Source organism: Dromiciops gliroides, chromosome 4, assembly GCF_019393635.1.
Source record: "Dromiciops gliroides isolate mDroGli1 chromosome 4, mDroGli1.pri, whole genome shotgun sequence".
Classification (NCBI taxonomy): domain Eukaryota; kingdom Metazoa; phylum Chordata; class Mammalia; order Microbiotheria; family Microbiotheriidae; genus Dromiciops; species Dromiciops gliroides.
Window position 1 is genome coordinate 392,113,442 of NC_057864.1, and position 19,834 is coordinate 392,133,275.

The following is a 19,834-nucleotide window of genomic DNA, read 5'->3' on the forward strand; positions in this document are numbered from 1 at the left end:
TGTCTAGCCATTCTTCCTAACTTCTTCTATAAAGTGTCACAGTTACTTTAGGATTTTTTTTTCCCAATGGGAATGGTGGGTTTAAGGCCAAATCTGGTAGTCCTTTGTCATTGATGATCAAAACATCATTACAGAAATGTTGTCTGTGTTTTGGAACATTATAATTATATTGATGCCCCCTATGAAAAAATGTGGGAGAATGCTTAAAGCTAACCCTGGAGTCAGTAAGTCCTGCATTCAAGTCCCACCTTTGGCATATAACTGACTGTGTGACCCTGAGCTTAATCTCCCAGCATTGCGGAAAAATCTCTAAGATGATAACATTCTTGATTTGCATTGGTAGAGGGATTTTTCTCAGCAGGAATTCCTAAATCAAGAAATTCATATGTTCAGGGGGAAAATTACTCTATTGGTTTTGGCCTATTGTTCAAATTGTCTAGATCTTTTGAATCATGATTCTGCCTTCTATATAGTAACCAGTCCTCATAGTTTCATGTAATATTTGATAAGCATTTCATATATATCTTCAGTGAAGTCAATGTTAAAATTATTTTAACAGAAGCCAGTCTGGTAATACTTTGAACTTGTCTTTCTCATGTGTTCAACATTTTGTCCAATTAATGTTTTAATGATTATTTAAGTTTTTAAAATCATATATCCTGTTTTAGAATTTTTCCAATTGATACCTTTTGTTTTTATATCATTCTAATTTCAGAATATATCTCTGGTCCTCCACATTTAGTGAGCCATTCATCCCTTGTACAAAGAACAAAAGAAAAATTCACAAAACCAACCAATACTATCAATAAAATCTGATAGCATATAAAATATCCTACACCCCCCGCATATCTTTTTTTTTGTGTGGGGGGCAATGAGGGTTAAGTGACTTGCACAGAGACACACAACTAGTAGGTGTCAAGTGTCTGAGGCTGGATTTGAACTCAGGTCCTCCTGAATCCAGGGCTGGTGCTTTATCCACTGGGCAACCTAGCTGCCCTTCCCACATATCTTCTAAGAAAAAAGGAGATATACTTTCTTCATCTTTTCTCTGGTGCTAACTGTAGTCATTATAATTATGTAGTTTTCAGTTTCTTCATCTTCTTTTCCTTCATCACCATCATCTTCTCCTTTTTTACATTGAATTGGGTTGTAGTAATTATGTTTATTACGTTCCTGATTCTTTTTACTTCTTTCTATCACTATTTTTTCATATATTTCAAAAAAATTCTTTACATTTCTCATCTCTTACAGTACAATAACAATATGTTACATTAATACACCACAATCTGATTAGTCATTCTCTCAATTGTAGGATATCTACTTATTTCCAGTAATTTAATATTTTTTTTAAAGTGCTGCAGGGGGCAGCTAGGTGGTGCAGTAGATAGAGCACTGGCCCTGGATTCAGGAGAACCTGAGTTCAAATCCTGACTCAGACACTTCACACTTACTAGCTATGTGACCCTGGGCAAGTTACTTAACCCTCATTGCCCTGCAAAAAAAAAAAAAAAAAGAAAAATTTAAAAAAAGTGGGGGGGCACTTAGGTGGCCCAGTGGATAAAGCACTGGCCCTGGATTCAGGAGTACCTGAGTTCAAATCCAACTTCAGATACTTGACACTTACTAGCTGTGTGACCCTGAGCAAGTCACTTAGCCCCCATTGCTCCCCCACACATCCCCCCCAAAAAAACCCAAAAAACAAACTATAAAAAGTGCTGCTATAAATCTTTTAGTGTATTTAAAACCTTTCTGTTCTTGACATCCTTGTGGTATCCTTAACAGTGATATCTCTGGCTCAGAGGGTATAGACATTTTGACCACTTTTCAAAATACAAAAACAAATATAAAATTCCTTTCCACAACCAAATCACAGATCCACTAATTGTGTTTTACTGTGTCTGTCTTACTATGATTCCAATAGAACTTAATTCCATCTTTTGTCATCTTCGCCAACTTGCAGGATATGATGTATAAATTGTTTAGATTTACATTTTTTCATTACTAATGATTTAGAGGTTTCCTTATTTTCCTTCTCATACTAAATTTCACTATTTAGAAAGCTTAAGACATGGAAATAAACTGAGTTTTAATATTGACTATTTCTACTCATCACTTATTTTTAGCTGGTAGGCAATTTTATAAGGATTAGACTGCCTGCTTTTCTACTTCACACCTAAATTTAATTCATTTTGGCTTAGAAGTACCAAAGTGAATCATACCTTCATGAGACTTTAAGGGAGGGTGAGTCAATTCCACTATGTTACCCAGTACTGTCAAAACCATCATTGATTCGTATGAATAACTGCACAAATTTCAAATACTTCCAAAGAACAAGAGTTCATAGTCTACCTTTATAACTATGCCAACATTTAACAATCATTGCTGTCAGTCCTTGGTTCTAACCTAAATCTCTTATTCTTTACTTGAAGCTGATTAACTCTTGCTTTGACTTTAATGAAGCTAATGACATACCTCAGCCATCCCTTCTTTAATTGAATCACTTCTTCATTCCTGATAGGTCCTATTTTCTAAATTTTAATTACCTTACTAACTCTCTGAGGTTGTAGACTCCAGGACTAAACAATTATTTCAGGAAGAGGCTTAATAACACTGAGGTAAAATCCATCCCATCAATCTAAGTGAAATTATAATTGGATTTTATCTTCTACTATAAGACCAAGCATCTAACTATGGATTACCCTTAAAAGTATCAGTTTTCAGCATGCTTTAAAAATCTTCTGTTCTGAAGCCCTATCATATTCTAGCATATTCTGCTGTTCTTGTTTAAGACATTAGACAGTGAAATAATTTAGCTTCAATACAAAAAAATCAACCTTACAACAACAACAACAAACATTTCTTAAGCACCCAATATGTGACAGAGACTTAGTTAGGTGCTGGGATGGATACAGAGACAAAAGTAAAACAGTTTTTGACCTCAAGGAACTTGCATTCTAATGGAAAGAGGATGATGCGATATAAATATTAAAAAGTAGATACAAGGCAAGGGGGCTGGAAAGAGGCATAGCAATGAATCATAACAATAATGTTATGCAGCATTTATGTAGTGCTTCAACTTTTGGCAAGCTCTTTACCTTGCATAATATCATTTGATCCTCATAACAAACCTCAAGGGTAGGTGCTATCATTAACAGATGAGGAAACTGACACTGAAAGAAGTTATCTAGAGTCATATAGCTGGTAAGTGGTTGAGGGCAGGGTCTGAATGGTCTTCCAGATTCCAAGTCTAGCACCCTGTGCACTGTGCCACCTAGCTGCACTAACAGGTTGGAGAAATCGGATTGTGTAGAGGATGATGCCTTTGATAAATATTAAAAATATAGAGGATCCCAGGAGGCAGAGAAGAAGAAGAAGGATTAATTCCTGGGCATAGGGGACAACCAGTGTGCAAAGATACCCAAACAGATGGAATGTTATAATGAAGAATTGCAAAAAAATGTCATTTTGATCAGACTGAACTGTGCTTGGAGGAAAGTGATGTGTAATGAGGCAAGAAGGATTGAGTTTTAAGGAACTTTAAATGTCAAATAGAGGAGCTGAAATTGGTTCTAGTGGTAATAGGGAGTCACTGGCATTTGATGAGTAGGGGAGGTGAGTTAGGTAAATCGCTCAAGTGGTTCTTTGGAGAATGGATTGGAGTACAGAGAGATATGACGGAGGAACATCAATTAGGAGATTATCATGATGTTTCAGGTGAAGGGATGAGGGGGCCTGCTCAGTCTTGATACAAATACTATAGTCATTCTCCTCAATTCATTTTTCCAACTAAATGTTTCTCCGAGCATGTCCACTCTTTACATTATGTGATGGCTAAAGTTTAACTACAAATTGAAAATTATCTGATCGATTTGAATATAAGTGGAGGTTTAACTAATTATAACCTTATAGGATTATAAACTTAAAGCCAGAATAATAACATTAAAAGCAGGAGTAGTAACAATAGCTATCGTTTATATAGGGCTTTAAGGTTTGCAACGTAATGCCCGAATAGGATCTCATTGATTGTCACAGTTGTTGGTGCTATAATTATCCTCATTTTATAGATGAAGAAACTGAGGATGATGGATGTTAAATGACTTGTCTAGGGTCACAGTGCCTGAGGCAGGGTCTTAACCCATGTCTTTTTGTTTCCAAATCTAGCATTCTATATACTGTGCCACCTCTCTGTTACCTAGCTGAAAGGAATTACTTCTGGTCCAAACTCCTCATTTTACAGATGAGGAAGCTGAGCAGAAAGCTTTAAGTGACTTGCCAAGATCACACAACTAGTAAGCATCACAGGTAGGAAATAAAACTAGGTCCTCTAACTGTGGAATCTGTACTCTTTCTCAGAGCATGTACAGAGACCTTGCTGGGACACGGATCAAGGAAGGTCTGGGTTCAAATCTTATCTCTGACCTTGACCATGGCCTCAATTTTCTCATCTATAAAACACAGATAATTGTATCTCTAGTACCTACTTCTCAGGGTTGTTGTGAGGCTTAAACGATGTCATATGTGTGTGTATATATATATATATATATGTATATATATATATATATACATGTATACATGCACACACATAAATAGGAAAACTTTTAAGCACTATATAAATCCTAATTAACAGTAGAAAAATGAGAGAGGGCAGCTAGATGGCGCAGTGGATAGAGCACCGGCCCTGGAGTCAGGAGTACCTGAGTTCAAATCCGGCCTCAGACACTTAACACTTACTAGCTGTGTGACCCTGGGCAAGTCACTTAACCCCAACTGCCTGACTAAAAAAAAAAAAAAGAAATGAGAGAGCCAAATTGTGTAGTAGATAGCATGCTAGACTTGGGAATAGGAAGACCCTAATTTCTTTTTTTTTTTTCTGTTTTCTTTTGTTTTGTTTTTGTGGGGTAATGAGGGTTAAATGACTTGCCCAGGGTCACACAGTAAGTGTCAAGTGTCTGAGGCCGGATTTCAATTCAGGTCCCCCTGAATCCAGGGCTGGTGCTTATCCACTGTGTCCCCTAGCTTGCCCCCGAGGAAGACCCTAATTTCAATCCTGGGCAAGTCATTTGACCTCTCTCAGCTTCAGGTCCCAAATCTGTACAATGGAGAATAATAATAAGTGAAACTAATATCTCTAAAAGAAAATATTTTTCTAGGTCCCTTGGCATTTTAAAGAAAGAGTCTGGCCACTTCCATATCTTTTTTTCTGGTTTTAATTGGCTCAGAAAAATCTTTTTTAAATTGGTGTCTTTTCTTCTCATACCATCTTTGTTTCCAAATACAAAATGACTCCAAAGTCTTAGTGCAGTTTTAAGCTTTAATAGTTTAAAGACTTTTGGGACACCCTGTATATGCCTACCATCTTCTCTACTGAGAGAGACATCCAAAGAATAAAAAGAAAAAAAACAACAGTTTATCAATATCACTACATTAAGTCTATGTTTAGTCAAGACGTATTTTCTAAAGAATAAGTTTTCTTGTGTGTTCTCAATCAAAAACAAAACATTCAAAACCTTTTTTTTCACTAATGCAAATGTTCTTGCAAGCCAAGCTTTAATAACACTTGCAATTTGGCTAGATGTGGTGAAGTTAAAGGCTTTTTAGTGGGACATGCTAATTTTCATCTTTCATTTCTTCCTACTTAATTGCAAGCTTGCTCTTTGTTTTGTAGCGCTGCCTTTGGTGAACTGGGATACAACCAAAAAAAGGCAATATGAAAGAGATGGAATATGTCCTCATAATTTTGTTAGTGAGAACCACAGCTGAGTATAGATTTGGCCAGAAAATAATAAACTGTTTGGAAACTTATGATGGGAAAATAGAAGAACACTTGTGAAAAACAAGAGTGCAGCAAAATTTTTGAACCTGAGTGATAGCTATTCTGTCTTTCTTTTTTTTTTGGTAGGGCAATGAGGGTTAAGTGACTTGCCCAAGGTCACACAGCTAGTAAGTGTCAAGTGTCTGAGGCCAGATTTGAACTCAGGTCCTCCTGAATCCAGGGTCAGTGTTTTATCCACTGCACCACCTAGCTACCCCTATTCTTTCAGCAAAGGACAAAACATCATTAATGATGAACTGTCAGTTTTGTGTCCCATAGGGCATAGTTAGCAGTCACCTTGGGCAAGTCATTGTGCCTTAGTAATTTCTACAAAGTGGTTTACTTTGAAAGTAATGAGAATTGAGTGTTTTTGTCTAAGAACAAAGTTATCTCTATTTCAAAAATATTGATATTTCAAAATTCAGTCAATTCCTAGGAGTAATAGATAATTAGCCAATTTAGCATTTTTATTATCTTCCTAGTGTCCGTAACAGAATTTTTTTTTTAAATGGACCAATAGTGGTGGTTTTAGTTTACAAGTGTAAAGTTAAAGCAGAGGGGACTAACTAGTTTGTTTTTATAACCACAGGAATCCGGAAGGACCGCCGAGGTGGGCGTATGTTGAAGCATAAACGCCAAAGAGATGATCAGGATGGGAGAAATGAAGCGGGTCCTTCAACTGACATGAGAGCTTCTGCCCTTTGGCCAAGTCCTCTCTTGATAAAACATACCAAGAAGAATAGTCCAGCCTTGTCACTGACAGCTGAACAAATGGTCAGCGCCTTGCTGGAAGCCGAGCCACCGATACTCTATTCTGAATATGATCCGAATAGACCTTTCAGTGAAGCTTCAATGATGACTTTATTGACCAACCTGCAGACAGGGAACTTGTTCACATGATCAACTGGGCAAAGAGGGTGCCAGGTAAGGATGCTGGGTCTGAGCTTTTGTTGTAATAACAAACTTTTTGTAGATTGATGGGAGAATCAATGAAAACAACAACTCTTCATCTACTTAGTTTCCAGGTAATCTCCAAAATAATTGATAACAATTAATAGATAATTCTCCTGAAATTTCAAGATTAATGTGTCGGAATTCCCTTAAAAATTAGGCGTAGCTTTTAAAATGCTATTGAAAAATAAACTTCATCTAACAAATTCATTGAATAATAATGGAGGAGGATGAGGCCGAACATTAAAAAAAATCATGTGCTATGAAAGCTTTCATGTTCAAGATTATTATTAAAACAATTATGTTATTAGTAAATGGCTCTGAATTTTTAAAAAGCTTCTCATGTCACTGTAGGAAGTGGACTAATAAGATCCCAATAGAAGATTATAAACCAACAATTATTTGCCAAGTGTTTAATTTCTTCCCAGTGCTGTCTAAGGTAATAGTGGAGAGTGGTATGTAGGACAAGTAGTAAAGCTGGATCCTTGCCCTCAAGGGGTTTCCAGGAAGATAGATTTCCAAAAAAAGAGAATAGTGGGCCTCAGACACTTGACACTTACCAGCTATGTGGCCCTGGGCAAGTCACTTAAACCCTCATTGCCCCACCAGAGAGAGAGAGAGAGAGAGAGAGAGGAGAAGAGAGAGAGAGAGAAAGAAGTGGGCTAAAATTGTACTCTTTGGCCCTATTTCTGTCAAAATTACTGTGCTTATCCTGAGAAGCAATATTTTTTTTCTAGTTCTTTTTCCCACCCCCTTTCCTGACCTTATATCTACATTTATGATCTAATGCAGATTAGGACCAAAAGCAGTGAAACTTTTGTTTTCTGAGGTTACACAGCAAGTCACTGGTGGAATTGTATAGAGATGCTCTTCTTTTTGCTTTTTTAAAAAAATAGATATGAATAGTTATTATCTAAGTAAAATGAATTTTTATTTAGTACAAACTTCTAACTATTTGTAGGTCTATACATGACCTAAAGTCACATTTTCCCACTACAGTATATTTAGAAAATATCATATATTATCCATATGTTAATAAGTAAAGACAATTATTTTCTGATATGAAGATAATGTGAACATTCTCCACATTCAAAAGACCATATACTTATCATTATTATTATTATTATTATTTTAAGTATTGGATTTGTACTGATTCAACCACACATTTTCCATTAGTTCTTCCTGCATTGCTTCACTGTTATGTTCAAATTGGCATCAATAAAAGACCAGCCGAATTCATTTGTAAGATGGCTAGGGTTAAGGGTAGCCTGTAGCTATGGAGCAGAAAGAATCTAATTGACTGATTTCAAAATCACATTCATGAATTTCTACTGATTAGCATCATGTATGACCCCTTCTCTTCTCTTACACTGCCAGCACTCACTGGTACAGGCTATTATCATGTTGTAATAACCTGCAGGCTTTTCTTCCTGCCTTGTCTTTTCTGGTTCTGATCCATCTTCTACATGACTGTCAAACTACTTCTAAAACAAAGGTCTGGCCATGTCACTCCTTTATTAAATAAACCCCTGTAGCTCCCTATTACCTCCAGCATAGAATCCTCTGTTTGGCTTTAAAAGCCCTTCATAACTTGGCCCCATTCTACCATCTTAATCTATTTAAATGTTACTCCTCACCACATCCTGGTTGTTCCTTGAGCACACTATTCCACCTTCTGACTCAGTATTTTCATTGGCTGTCCCCCATTGCTGGAATTCTGTCTGTCCTCATCTTAGCCTCTTGGCTTCTCCAGCTTCCTTCAGTTCTTAGCTTAAGTACCACCTTCTACGAGAAGCCTTTTCCAGTCTTCCTTAATCTTTTTGTCTTCCTTTTGATACTAACCTCAATTTCTCCTGTATACATCTTGTTTGGAACCTTGCACATTGTCTTCCCCGTTGGACTATGTATGAGCTGCTTGAGATCAGGGACTGAGTTTTTCATTTTTCTTTTCTTTTCCTTGTATCCCCATTGCTTAGCATAATGCTTGGCATGCTATAGGCATTTAATAAATGATAGTTGACTAATATAAGCTAATGGATTTTAGAGCATTTGTAAATAAAAAAGCACTTCCTGAAAACGCTGTGATCTTTAGCACAAAATATTGATAAAAGGCTTTTGAATGATAGAACTCAGAATTATATAATAGAGTTATAGCTCTTGAAATAATCTTGAGAATTCATCACTAACTAATCCAAACCTCACTTCTTATTGTAGATCCATTTAAACCCTCCCATAAATAATATACTTGTGTAATACTCTTGAAATTCTTACAGTACCACTTGAAAGCATTAGTCAAAGAGGTTGGTCCTCACATGTTTAATCCATCTGAGGAAAAAATGAAAATTTAGGACCTTTTGGTTTCTAATTCTACACTCTACGCTTATTGTCTTTCTTTTTAAAAATATATTCCCATAATTATATGGTATAGAAAGTTTCAGGAAAACAGAACAAGCTTTGCTACTCTCTTTGGAACATATACCTTTCCTTCTAGTGACCTTATGTGTCTAATGTCAGTTTTAAAGATATGAAGGCATGTAATTCTAGAAGTATCTTTCTTAGCTGCCATATCTCTATAAAGAGGACTTAGATTGTCCAGTTTCTGGCCTCTAGGATAGGCTGCCTAGGGGTGAGTGTTTTATTTTGTGTCTCTACATCTTAAAAGAAACCCAAAGTGGTATGTCAGTTGGCTTTGTTTCCCTTTGCATCTAAAGTTATTTTCCCCCCTCAATTTGAAAGGTGAAAAAAGTTGATATCAGTAGGTCTGACTGCTCACTTCCTCCATCTGCGAACTTGAACAGCTGTTGGCTTTTGTGATAACATCCTTTGATTCGTTAACATATTTCCTCTCTCCCTAAGGTATTCTGGAATAATTTAAAGAATCCAACACAGTCCTTTCTCTTATCTTTTTCAATTGATAGCAGTCAATATATTTTTCTAATAGGAAAAAGGGGGGAAATTGAAGGGCATCTAAAAGAGCTGCTATGAACCTCTATTCTTGTTGATAATCAGAGATGAGTCATACAGTGACATCTCAACCCAGAAATAGAAAATGTATTAAAAGGAACTGAAAAATATTATCCCTCTCTTAGATGTTCTACCCATACTGCACAAATTTATATTAATGGAGTATCTAGGGCCATTGCTCTGTGACTTGATTGCTATTTTTAAAACCCAAACAAATTCCTTAAACCTGAGACCAAAATATATCTTATTACTTGAATTTTAAACCAGACCCAAATAAAATGTATTTTTATTAATTTTATGCCCACAGCTGTTAAAAATCAGAAGTATACTTGTCCATGCAGAAAATAAAAATAGCTATGGACTTTAAAAAGTCAAAGAAATGAAGTTTTCTGAAGCAGGAAAATATGTTAATTTGGCTTACAAGTTTTTGAGAAGGATTTACAAAGGTTAAATTCTGCAACATCATTCTGTCTGAATGCCATTTGTCTTCATTGAAGCAATAGCTCCATCCCATCCTGAAAATCCCAGTGTAATAAAAATATAATTTTCTGTGCTAATAAAGGGAACCACTGACCCAAATAATAAATAATATATAATCCTCCAAACTATTAGTAAGATAAGCTTGGGCAGCCTGCTTCTTGTTGTATAGTGAGAATGCATAGAGGAACCTCTGAATTGGAGGAATGAAGTGAAATCACCCAGGAAACATATAGATAATTCTGTGTGTCTATTACAAGCATGTGTTTGATCATATCACTCCTCTGTTCAGTAAATTTCTGTATTACCTCTAGAATAACATACAAATTCCTGTTCTTGTTAGTTAAGGTCTTTCACAATCTGGCATCAACCTACCTTTCAAAATCATATTACACATTACTCCTCTTTACATCTTGTAAATAACCAATTAGGTTTTCCTTCTTTGCCAATTCACACTTGAGTTTTTGCCTTTCATCTCCATGACTTTGCATGAGCTGCTTCGAATGCATGATTCACACTAGCTTCTCACTCCTGCCCCTTAGATTCCCTAGTTTCTTTCAAAACTCAGTCTAAATGGTACCCATATAAGAGGCCTTTCTTGATTAACCTCCCATTTTTTAAGTTCCTCCCCTCCAACTTTACATTTATTTTTCTACATCTGTGTGGGTATATGATGGTGCACATATTGATTATTATCATAGATTCTCCTTGAAGACTTTCATTTTTGTTTTTGTAACCCTGGTGCTTAACACAGTACTTGACAAGTGTCTGATAAAATGCTTGGTTGGTCAATGATTCTATTGATGGGGGGGGAAGGGGGGGCAGAAAGTGCCTGAATTTCTTTACAAGGCCCATTCTGTCAAAATTAGAAGATTTAATATATTTTTGACTGCCCTCGTGGACTTTAGTCTTTGGTATCATGAGTAGTGTTTCTAAGTCTTTCATTTTAAAGGAACATGAAGAAAGGCAGTCTAAAGGGTTTTTTTTTTTTTTTTTTTTTATCTAAGGAGGAGTTTGGGGGTCAACCAGTACAAGCTTAGATAATAATTCACTCCTTAATGATTCTCTTTTCTGTTTTTGTTTTTGTTTTTTAGTGAGGCAATTGGGGTTAAGTGACTTGCCCAGGGTCACACAGCTAGTAAGTGTTAAGTGTCTGAGGCCATATTTGAACTCAGGTACTCCTGATTCCAGAGCCAGTGCTCTATCCACTGCGCCACCTAGCTGCCCAGTTCTCTTTTCTGAAAATAATACATTAGGCCATTTGCTTCAAAGTTCTTAGATTATTCTCAATGCATAGAACTTTAAACAGTTTCATGAAATCTACAAGGTAAACATTTTGTACAAGATTCTTTTAAGTTCCAGAATGATTTTCTTTAGGCTTTTTTCTCTAGTTAAACCTTCCAAAGCTGCTTGTTAAGAACATTTTGTGAAAGGCTATGAAGTCCATTATTTCATGGGTGTTCTTCTGACCCTGAAATCAAAAATGAAAAGTGAAATGTTATTTATTTGCAAACTTTTATTTTCTGTTATTATTTTGGTTCCTTACAAGTTATGAAATATAGAGAAGGGCTACTACTTCATAGCCACATGTAGTAGTATTTATTGACACAACTTTTGGCTAATGGTGAAAATGAGAAGAAAGTTCATGGTATTCCATAAATATGATTGATGCTAGATGAGATATCATTGGGGCATATCATCACTCACAAAATGCATGATAGCTTCAATGTGGCCAAAGAAACTATTAGGTCTTACAAGACTTCTCTTTCCCTCCTCCTGCTCTCTAGCTACCATATCACTAATATATTGGTCATTGGCCTTGAACAATTCTTCTACACCAGGGTTCTTGACCAAGGGTCTGTGCACTTGTTTTGCAAATACATAAATATGCATGTATATGCATATGCTTTTCTATATCTATATATGAAGGAAAAGAGGAAGGGAGAAAGAAAGAAAGAGAGTATTTTAATATTATTGGTTTCCTTTATAATCCTGTGCATTTAAAACATTATTCTAAGAAGAGATCCATAGGCTTAACCTTCTCAAAAGAGTTGGTGATTTCTTTTGTTTGTTTCTTTGTTTGTTTTTGTTTTTGTGGGGCAATGGGGGTTAAGTGACTTGCCCAGGGTCACACAGCTAGTAAATGTCAAGTGTCCAAGGCTGGATTTGAAATCAGGTCTTCCTGAATCCAGGGCTGGTGCTTTATCCACTGCACACCTAGCTGCCCCCGAGTTGGTGGTTTCTTGAAGAGTTAATACAGTCTCCATATATAAATGATTACCTCTATATTACTCATTTCCTTCCATATCCCTCCCTTTCCTCTCATTTCTTTCTTTCTTTCTTTTGGGAGGGCAGGGCAATGGGGGTTAAGTGACTTGCCCAGGGTCACACAGCTAGTAAGTGTCAAGTGTTTGATGACAGATTGAACTCAGGTCCTCCTGAATCCCAGGGCCGGTGCTTTAGCCACTGCGCCACCTAGTTGCCCCCCTTATCATTTATTTCTTCAGGAACAAAGACTCAAATAAGTTTTGTCTTCTTCTTTCAAATTCAAGAAGGACATTACTGCTTGAATATTCCAATATCAATATATTTAAAATATCTCTCTACTCCCCCAAACCAGCTTCTTCAGCCAAAATTGCTTATTACTGTCAATGCCACTTTGATTTCTTCATCTTTGAAGAATGGAGCTTCAGAGTGTTCTTGATTGCCTCATTCTTCACTAATTCCTCCTGTCACTTCTTTGCAATGTTTCTAGCTTTGTCCCTTACTTTTCATATTCACTGATATAACTTACAGAAGTGCCTTGCACATAGTAGGCACATAATATTTATTGACTGACATCATATTTATCTCTACTTTCCTTGAATTAGTGGGATATGGTATGTAGCACTATAAAAGGAATACTGCATCTAGAATCTAAAGATTTGCTTATACTTCTTGGCTATCTTACTTGCTCTTTTTGTGACCTTTGATAAATTGCAGGTCCTTTCTGGGCCTGTTTTCATATTTGTAAAAACAGGTAGTTGGACAATTTGGTTTCTAGAATACCTTCTTGCATCTATTAAGATAATCATATTATTTTGATTAGTTTTGTTATTAATGTGGTTGATTATGTTGATAGTTGTCCTAATATTGAACCAGTCCTGCATTCCTAGTATAAATCACACCTGGTCATAATGTATTATCATGATGACAAATTGCTGTAATCTCTTTGCTAATATTCTATTTAAAATTTTTGCATATATAGTCATTATGCAATTTGGTTTATACTTTTCTTTCTCTGTTTTGCCTCTTTCTGGTTTAGGTATCACCATGATAATTGTCTCATAAAAAGCATTTGGTAGGACTCCACTACTTTTCTAAATAGTTTATATGGTATCCGGATTAATTGTTCTTTAAATGTTTGGTAGAATTGACTTGTAAATCCATCTAGCCCTGGAGACTTTTTCTTAGAGAGCTCATTAATGGCTTGTTCAATTTCTTTTTCTAAAATTGATTCTAAGTATTTTATTTCCTCTTCTCTTAATATGGACAATTTATAATTTTGTTAAATATTCATGCATTTCATTTAGATTGTCAAATTTATTGGCATACAGATGGGCAAAATAGCTCCTAATTATTGCTTTAATTTCCTCTTCATTGGTGGTGCATTCACCGTTTTCATTTTTGATACTGATAATTTGTTGTTTTTTTCTCTTTTTACATCAAATTAACCAAAGGCTTATCCATTTTATTGTTTTTAAAATAAAACCAGTTTTTAGTTTTATTTATTAATTCAATAGTTTTATTACTTTCAATTTTATTAATCTCTCCTTTGATTTCAGAATTTCTAATTTGGTATTTAATTGGGATTTTAAACTTGTTATTTTTCTAGCCTTTTGGTTGCATGCCCAATTTATTGATCTCCTCTTTCTCCATTTTATTTATGTAGGCATTTAGAGATATAACATTTTCCCTAGGAACTACTCTGGCTGCACCCCATAAGTTTTGATATATTGTCTCCTTACTGTCATATTCTTGGATAAAAATTATTGATTGTTTCTCCTTTATAATTTCCTGAAATATGCTGTCCAGGCTCTTTTTATGATCATCATGGCTCTCAGGTAGTCCAATAATTCTTAAATTGTCCCTCCTGGATCAAATAGATCTGTTTTTTTTTTTCTTATGAGGTATGTTATGGTTTTCTTCTACTTTTACATTCTTTTGCTTCTGCTTTACTGCTTCCTGATGTCTCATTAAGTCATCAGCTTCCATCTTCCCAATTCTGATTCTTAAGGAATTATTTCCCCAGTCAACTTTTGTACCTCCTTTTCCATTTGGCCAATTGTATTTTTAAGGAGTTGTTTTTTTCCCCAAGCTATTGACTCTCACATAATTCTAATATCTTTTCCCTTTTCTAATTTCTTCTACCTCTCTTATTTGATTAATAAAATCCTTTTTGAGCTCTTCCAAGAGGACTTTTTACTCTGGAGACCAATTTATCTTCCCTTTTGAGACTTTGCATGTAGGTATTTTTACTTTGTTGTCCTCTTCTGAGTTTGTGTTTTGGTCTTCCCTGACACCATAGTAGCTTTTATATGGTGATGGTTCTTTTATGTTTTTTACTCATATTTTATCCTATTTCATGCCTTTTAAATATGAGCACTATTCCTGTCCCAAGATTCTTTTTCTGAGGCCCAGGGGCCTGATCACTGGTTTTCTGTGCTGAGGCAGCAGCTCAAGGCTTGCTCAGTGCATGGGGGTGGCCTGGCCTAGTTGTGCCTATTATTTATTGTATACCTAGTTGAAAGATTGTCTTCTGGGTTGGGGTTGGGGCCCTCACAACTGGCCTGCTATACCACTAGTCTGCAGAACAGAAGGTCCTCAGCTGTTGATCTGTGCTGTAGCTAAGAGTCTTCTGCTGGCTTGCCCAGAAACCTTCTGCAATATGTTGTGCTTTCTTTTTACCCAAGTGAAATAGACCTTTCTTGAAGTCCTTCTAGGTTGTCTTAAATTGAAAGATTGTTTGACTCTATCTTCGTGTAGGTTCTGTAACTCCAGAATTCATTTAAAGGCTTGATTTAATCTTGTTTCTAAGGGAAATTTGAGAGAGCACAGGCAACTTCCTGGCTTCTTTCCACCATCTTGGCTCTGCCCCAACAACTCTAGAAAGACTATTCTATCTTGTTGACCTAGAAATAGCTGGGTTAGATTTAGGTTTTCATCATTGCATAGGATATTATGCTACTTTTATGAGTAACTTAAAGAGTTGCCATTTTAATGGAATGATATGAAGAGAGAAGAAATCACTAACACAGTTATTGAGATCAAAGGAAGAGGAGCATTTGGGAGCACTTGGGAATGGTGAGCTCCTGGTGAGAACTTTGTTACTTGGAAAATGAAAATGAATTGCCATGACTTAAATTGAATTAGAGGATATGAGGGAGAGGCAGCGAGGTGGCTCAGTGGATAAAGCACTGGCCCTGGATTCAGGAGGACCTGAGTTCAAATCCAGCCTCAGACACTTGACACTTAACTAGCTGTGTGACCCTGGGCAAGTTCCTTAACCCTCATTGCCCTGAAAACAAAATAAAAGAAGAAGATATGGGGGAAATCTGCCCTTCCCCTTCCTCTCCCTACCCTGAACAATATCACTCTATATAATAGATGCTGGATAAATAGCTATAGGTAGAGCTTACATATTCTTGGAGAAAACTCACAAAATGATTCAAATTTAGTTTATACCAGGACTGTGATGGTACTTTTTCTCTCAAGGACAGGATGATATGAACCAAAGAACTCCATTAGTTAATTAGACAGGTTTATGTGATAGGATCAATTTCAGATTATCCTTAATCCTTCTATGAAAATTGGTCAATATTTATAATTACTGCCAGAAGCATTTGAAGGACAATGCATAGCACTGACACAATTGCCAAAATGACATTTCAAGTGTCTTTCTAGGCAGTGTGAAAATATAGAATCTACTGTTTCAAGTGAACATCAGAGTCTGTGCATCTGGCTAATCTTTGAAGGAAAAAAAAACAGTGGGAAAAACATTATAGCACAATTCACAGAATTTAGGATTAAAAGACTACTCTTTCTACATTTGAGGCAACTGAGGCCTAGAAAGAGGAAGAGTCTTTACTAAGAATAAAACAGCTCTTATCAAAGCAATACAATGAAGGTTCTCCCCTAGGGTACCAAATTTAGATGGCACCAACAACCCTTGTAGTCCTCAGCATAGAAATAGGAGAGTTTAGCATCTGATTAGCAAGAATAATCAGTAGAAATATAAAGCTATTAGAGATTGGCATTGGTGTGACTCACTTTCCTGATCAATGGTCAGAAACATGGGTCTCTATAGCAGCTGTGTCAGACCAGTGTCCTAGAGTCAGTGTCTCCACACTATGGGGTGGTCTCCCCCTTTAGCTGAAGGTACAATATCTCCTGTTCAAAGTTCTTGGTGCTTGCCCCAAATGCATCATTTCATGGTAATGGCTATATCCAATATACAATGGGAATATTGTTTCCTTCTCCCAAATCAAAAGTTTTACTTGACTAGATTCAAGAGTGTAGTTATTACCTAAAGCCATTCACAGATGGAAAGGAAAGGTATCAGTAGGTAGAATACCACTGTGCCTAATAGAAGAAATAGCATAAATCAGGCACAAAGGCAAAACTTCACTAAGATTTTGTAATGTTCTCATGAAGAAGATGCATCCTTGGAGTTGTTTATGTTTAGGGTGTTTTTTTTTAATCCACCTGAGGTCACAGCATGCTGCCTAGTGTTCTGTTCATAGGCTTCAGGATGAGTAAGTGAATTAAGTGTTCCTGGTTAGGAACCCTTGGTTCCAGGGAATCTAAATGTTTCAGTCCTGTTGCCTAGGTTACTAAGCTCTTCCCTGCAGTTTGGTGAACTTTTAATGGGGGCTTCTCTTTGGAACTATCTTCCTTATGAGCAACCTCCTTGATATGCTAAAATTCAAGAAAGACATTTAAAAATACTTGAGGCAAATGATGCCTGATTGAATCAGGACAAATGAGATTCCTTTTGGTCTAATTTTCAAAATAAAAGATATTCTTTCAGATTAGAATTTATTACTCAGTTTTCAGATACCTAGCATAGTGTCCAGGCAGGATTCGGTGAGCACTCAATAAAATGTTTGTTGCTGCTGCTGATAATAATCCATTTTTTTTCTGTACTAATGTAATGCTGAAATAGCAAATGATGATATTTAGAATTATTTCTGAGAACCTAACTTTGTTATATGACTGTGTGTGTGTGTGTGAGAGAGAGAGAGAGAGACAAAGAGTCAGAAAGACAGAGGGAGAAAGAGAGACAGAGAGAGACAGAGACAGAGAGAAAGTATTTGGCCTAATAAGATTCTGTAATGATAATATTTTAATTATTTGAAGGCTGCTTTGGTGAAGTATTAACATTTAAAAGGTTATTAAATATTGTATAATTTTCAAAATGATGAAAGCCTAGATGTGTGGAAAGATAACAATTCTCAAGGATTCTCTGGTTAGCAAATCCCTTCATTGATTCTTTTCTTGGGGAAGTAAGTAATTGAGGGACAACATGAATGCAATATAGAAGTTTGGGATCACTTTATATAGAAAAACAGAAGATAAAATGTCTATAGACTTGTAGAAGTAGAATATTGTTCTCAGGGAGAGGTATAACAAAGACTTGATCACTGTAATTGTGTTAAATACAAATGAATAAAGGGGGAGGGGGGAATGATGGCTTATATCTTCCCCAAAAGGAATTAAAACCACATGTTCTCCATGAACTTAAAATTTGTCTCTTGTTTGGTCAAGATGCTTGCTTCAGATTTTTCTGGGTATTTGAAATGCATGCTTTTAATCTAGGAGTTAAGTACTATGAATTCCAATATGTCCCTACTATGAGACCTTGAGTTATTGATGGGAAATTTTCTGAAGCATGCATTCTACATGTTGGTCCTTTTTATCCTTGTACAAGGAGAGACAGAAAGTGGGAAGCAATCACATTCTATTTTTCTCAGATGCTGACCCCAGACTTTGTTTTTTATGTACTTTCAGACCTGACATGAAATACAGATCATGTACTGCAAAGAATGCCTTCCAATCAGTGTTCTTGCCTTTGGTTCTGAGCTTGGTTACTGGAAAACACCATTAAGATTAGCAAGAAAGGTTTCAAATGAAAAATTAAGGCATGTATATCTTAAATAATTTTTAATCAAATTGGCATTTAACAACTTAATGTTAAAGCATGAGGCTCCAGGCAAAGAAATTAGCCACTTCTGTTTAAATCTTTAATTATCTTGCCTACTAAATAACAGGTCATTTCTTCAGATTCTACAATAGTCAGTACAAATTATATATTGGAAAAAGGTTATTATATTCCCAGACAACTAACTTCAAATTTAGAATACACATGACTGTTTTGATAAGTGACATGAATGTTTTATGGATATTGTCTGAAAAATTACGCTAATAAGTAATGGATAGAAAAATTAAGGTACATGAAAGAAACAATTGTTATTGAGGACAAATTTAAATACATGAAAGTAGCACTATATTTTGAAGGACCAGGAAGCAATATAATATAAGATCCTATAATTAATAAAGAAAGTGTAAACAATAGTGATAATGACCCCTTCTATTTAGATAGAGCCTTTCAGAGAAAGAGTAGGAAACATTTTAATAGGTACTACCTATTCTACCCACTTGGTAGGTGTGATATTTAGAGCGCTACCAACCTGTTGAGAAAGATATTGCAGGGAAGCTCTGCCATGAGGAGAAAGCATATGACTTGGAAACCATGTAACTTTAGCGTCAGGAAGGTATTGCCTGTTAGTTGTGTCAATCAAAGTTACCAGCCAATTAGCTTGGAGCTGTGTGTGTATGAACGGTTGTTTCCTGTTTCACAAGAGGTCTGGAAGAAGCTGTTGAGGAGCGGCCCTGGCATTTGTGGGACCTTGGCTTGGTGGCAGAGGGAGGAGGGACAGGCAGAATAGGGATACTTGATCCATGCATCTCTCTTTACTAACCCCTAATATACTTTAATAAATACATAATGCCCCAAGATTGGTGCTATACATTTTCTTATTTAAGGTGATCACTCATTAGATTTTAGACATCATAGCTAGAATTTTAGGCCCTTATAGAGGTAAATGTAATCATTATTATCATGATAATTTTATAAATTAATAAATCAAAGCACAAAAAGCTTGTGATACATCTGCAAAGTCATATGACAAAGTGCTAGAAAATAAACAATAGCTAATTTCCATATGTGAACTTCATGAAAGGGGGAAAAAACTTTAGGCTAGCAAATAGGAACATTTGAAGTTTCTTTCAAATCCCCAACCAGTATCTCACCTTCTATAGGAAGTCTTTCCCAATCCCTCTTGGTTCTAGTGACTTGATTATCTCCTGTATTTATCTCCTGAATTTATCCTATATTTAGCTTGGCTGTACATAGTTTGTGGAACATTGTCTCCCTTAGTAGACTGTGAACTGCTGGAAGGTAGAGACCTTTTCTTTTTTTTTGTCCAGTGCTTAGATAGTACCTGACACATAGTAGGTGGTTTATAAACATTTATCGACTGGCTGATTGAATGATTACTCTATATCAGTTTTATTTTTTACCCTCCTTGT

At 36.0% G+C, this 19,834-nt stretch overlaps 1 protein-coding gene across 1 annotated transcript in view; it reads left to right on the forward strand.

The window, feature by feature from the left end:
• ESR1 (estrogen receptor 1) overlaps positions 1-19,834 on the forward strand; it is a 531,109-nt gene that overhangs the window by 341,092 nt on the left and 170,183 nt on the right. The window contains 2 exon segments of the mRNA XM_043999817.1: positions 6,402-6,683; positions 6,686-6,736. Of these exon segments, the coding sequence (XP_043855752.1) occupies positions 6,402-6,683; positions 6,686-6,736 (333 nt within the window).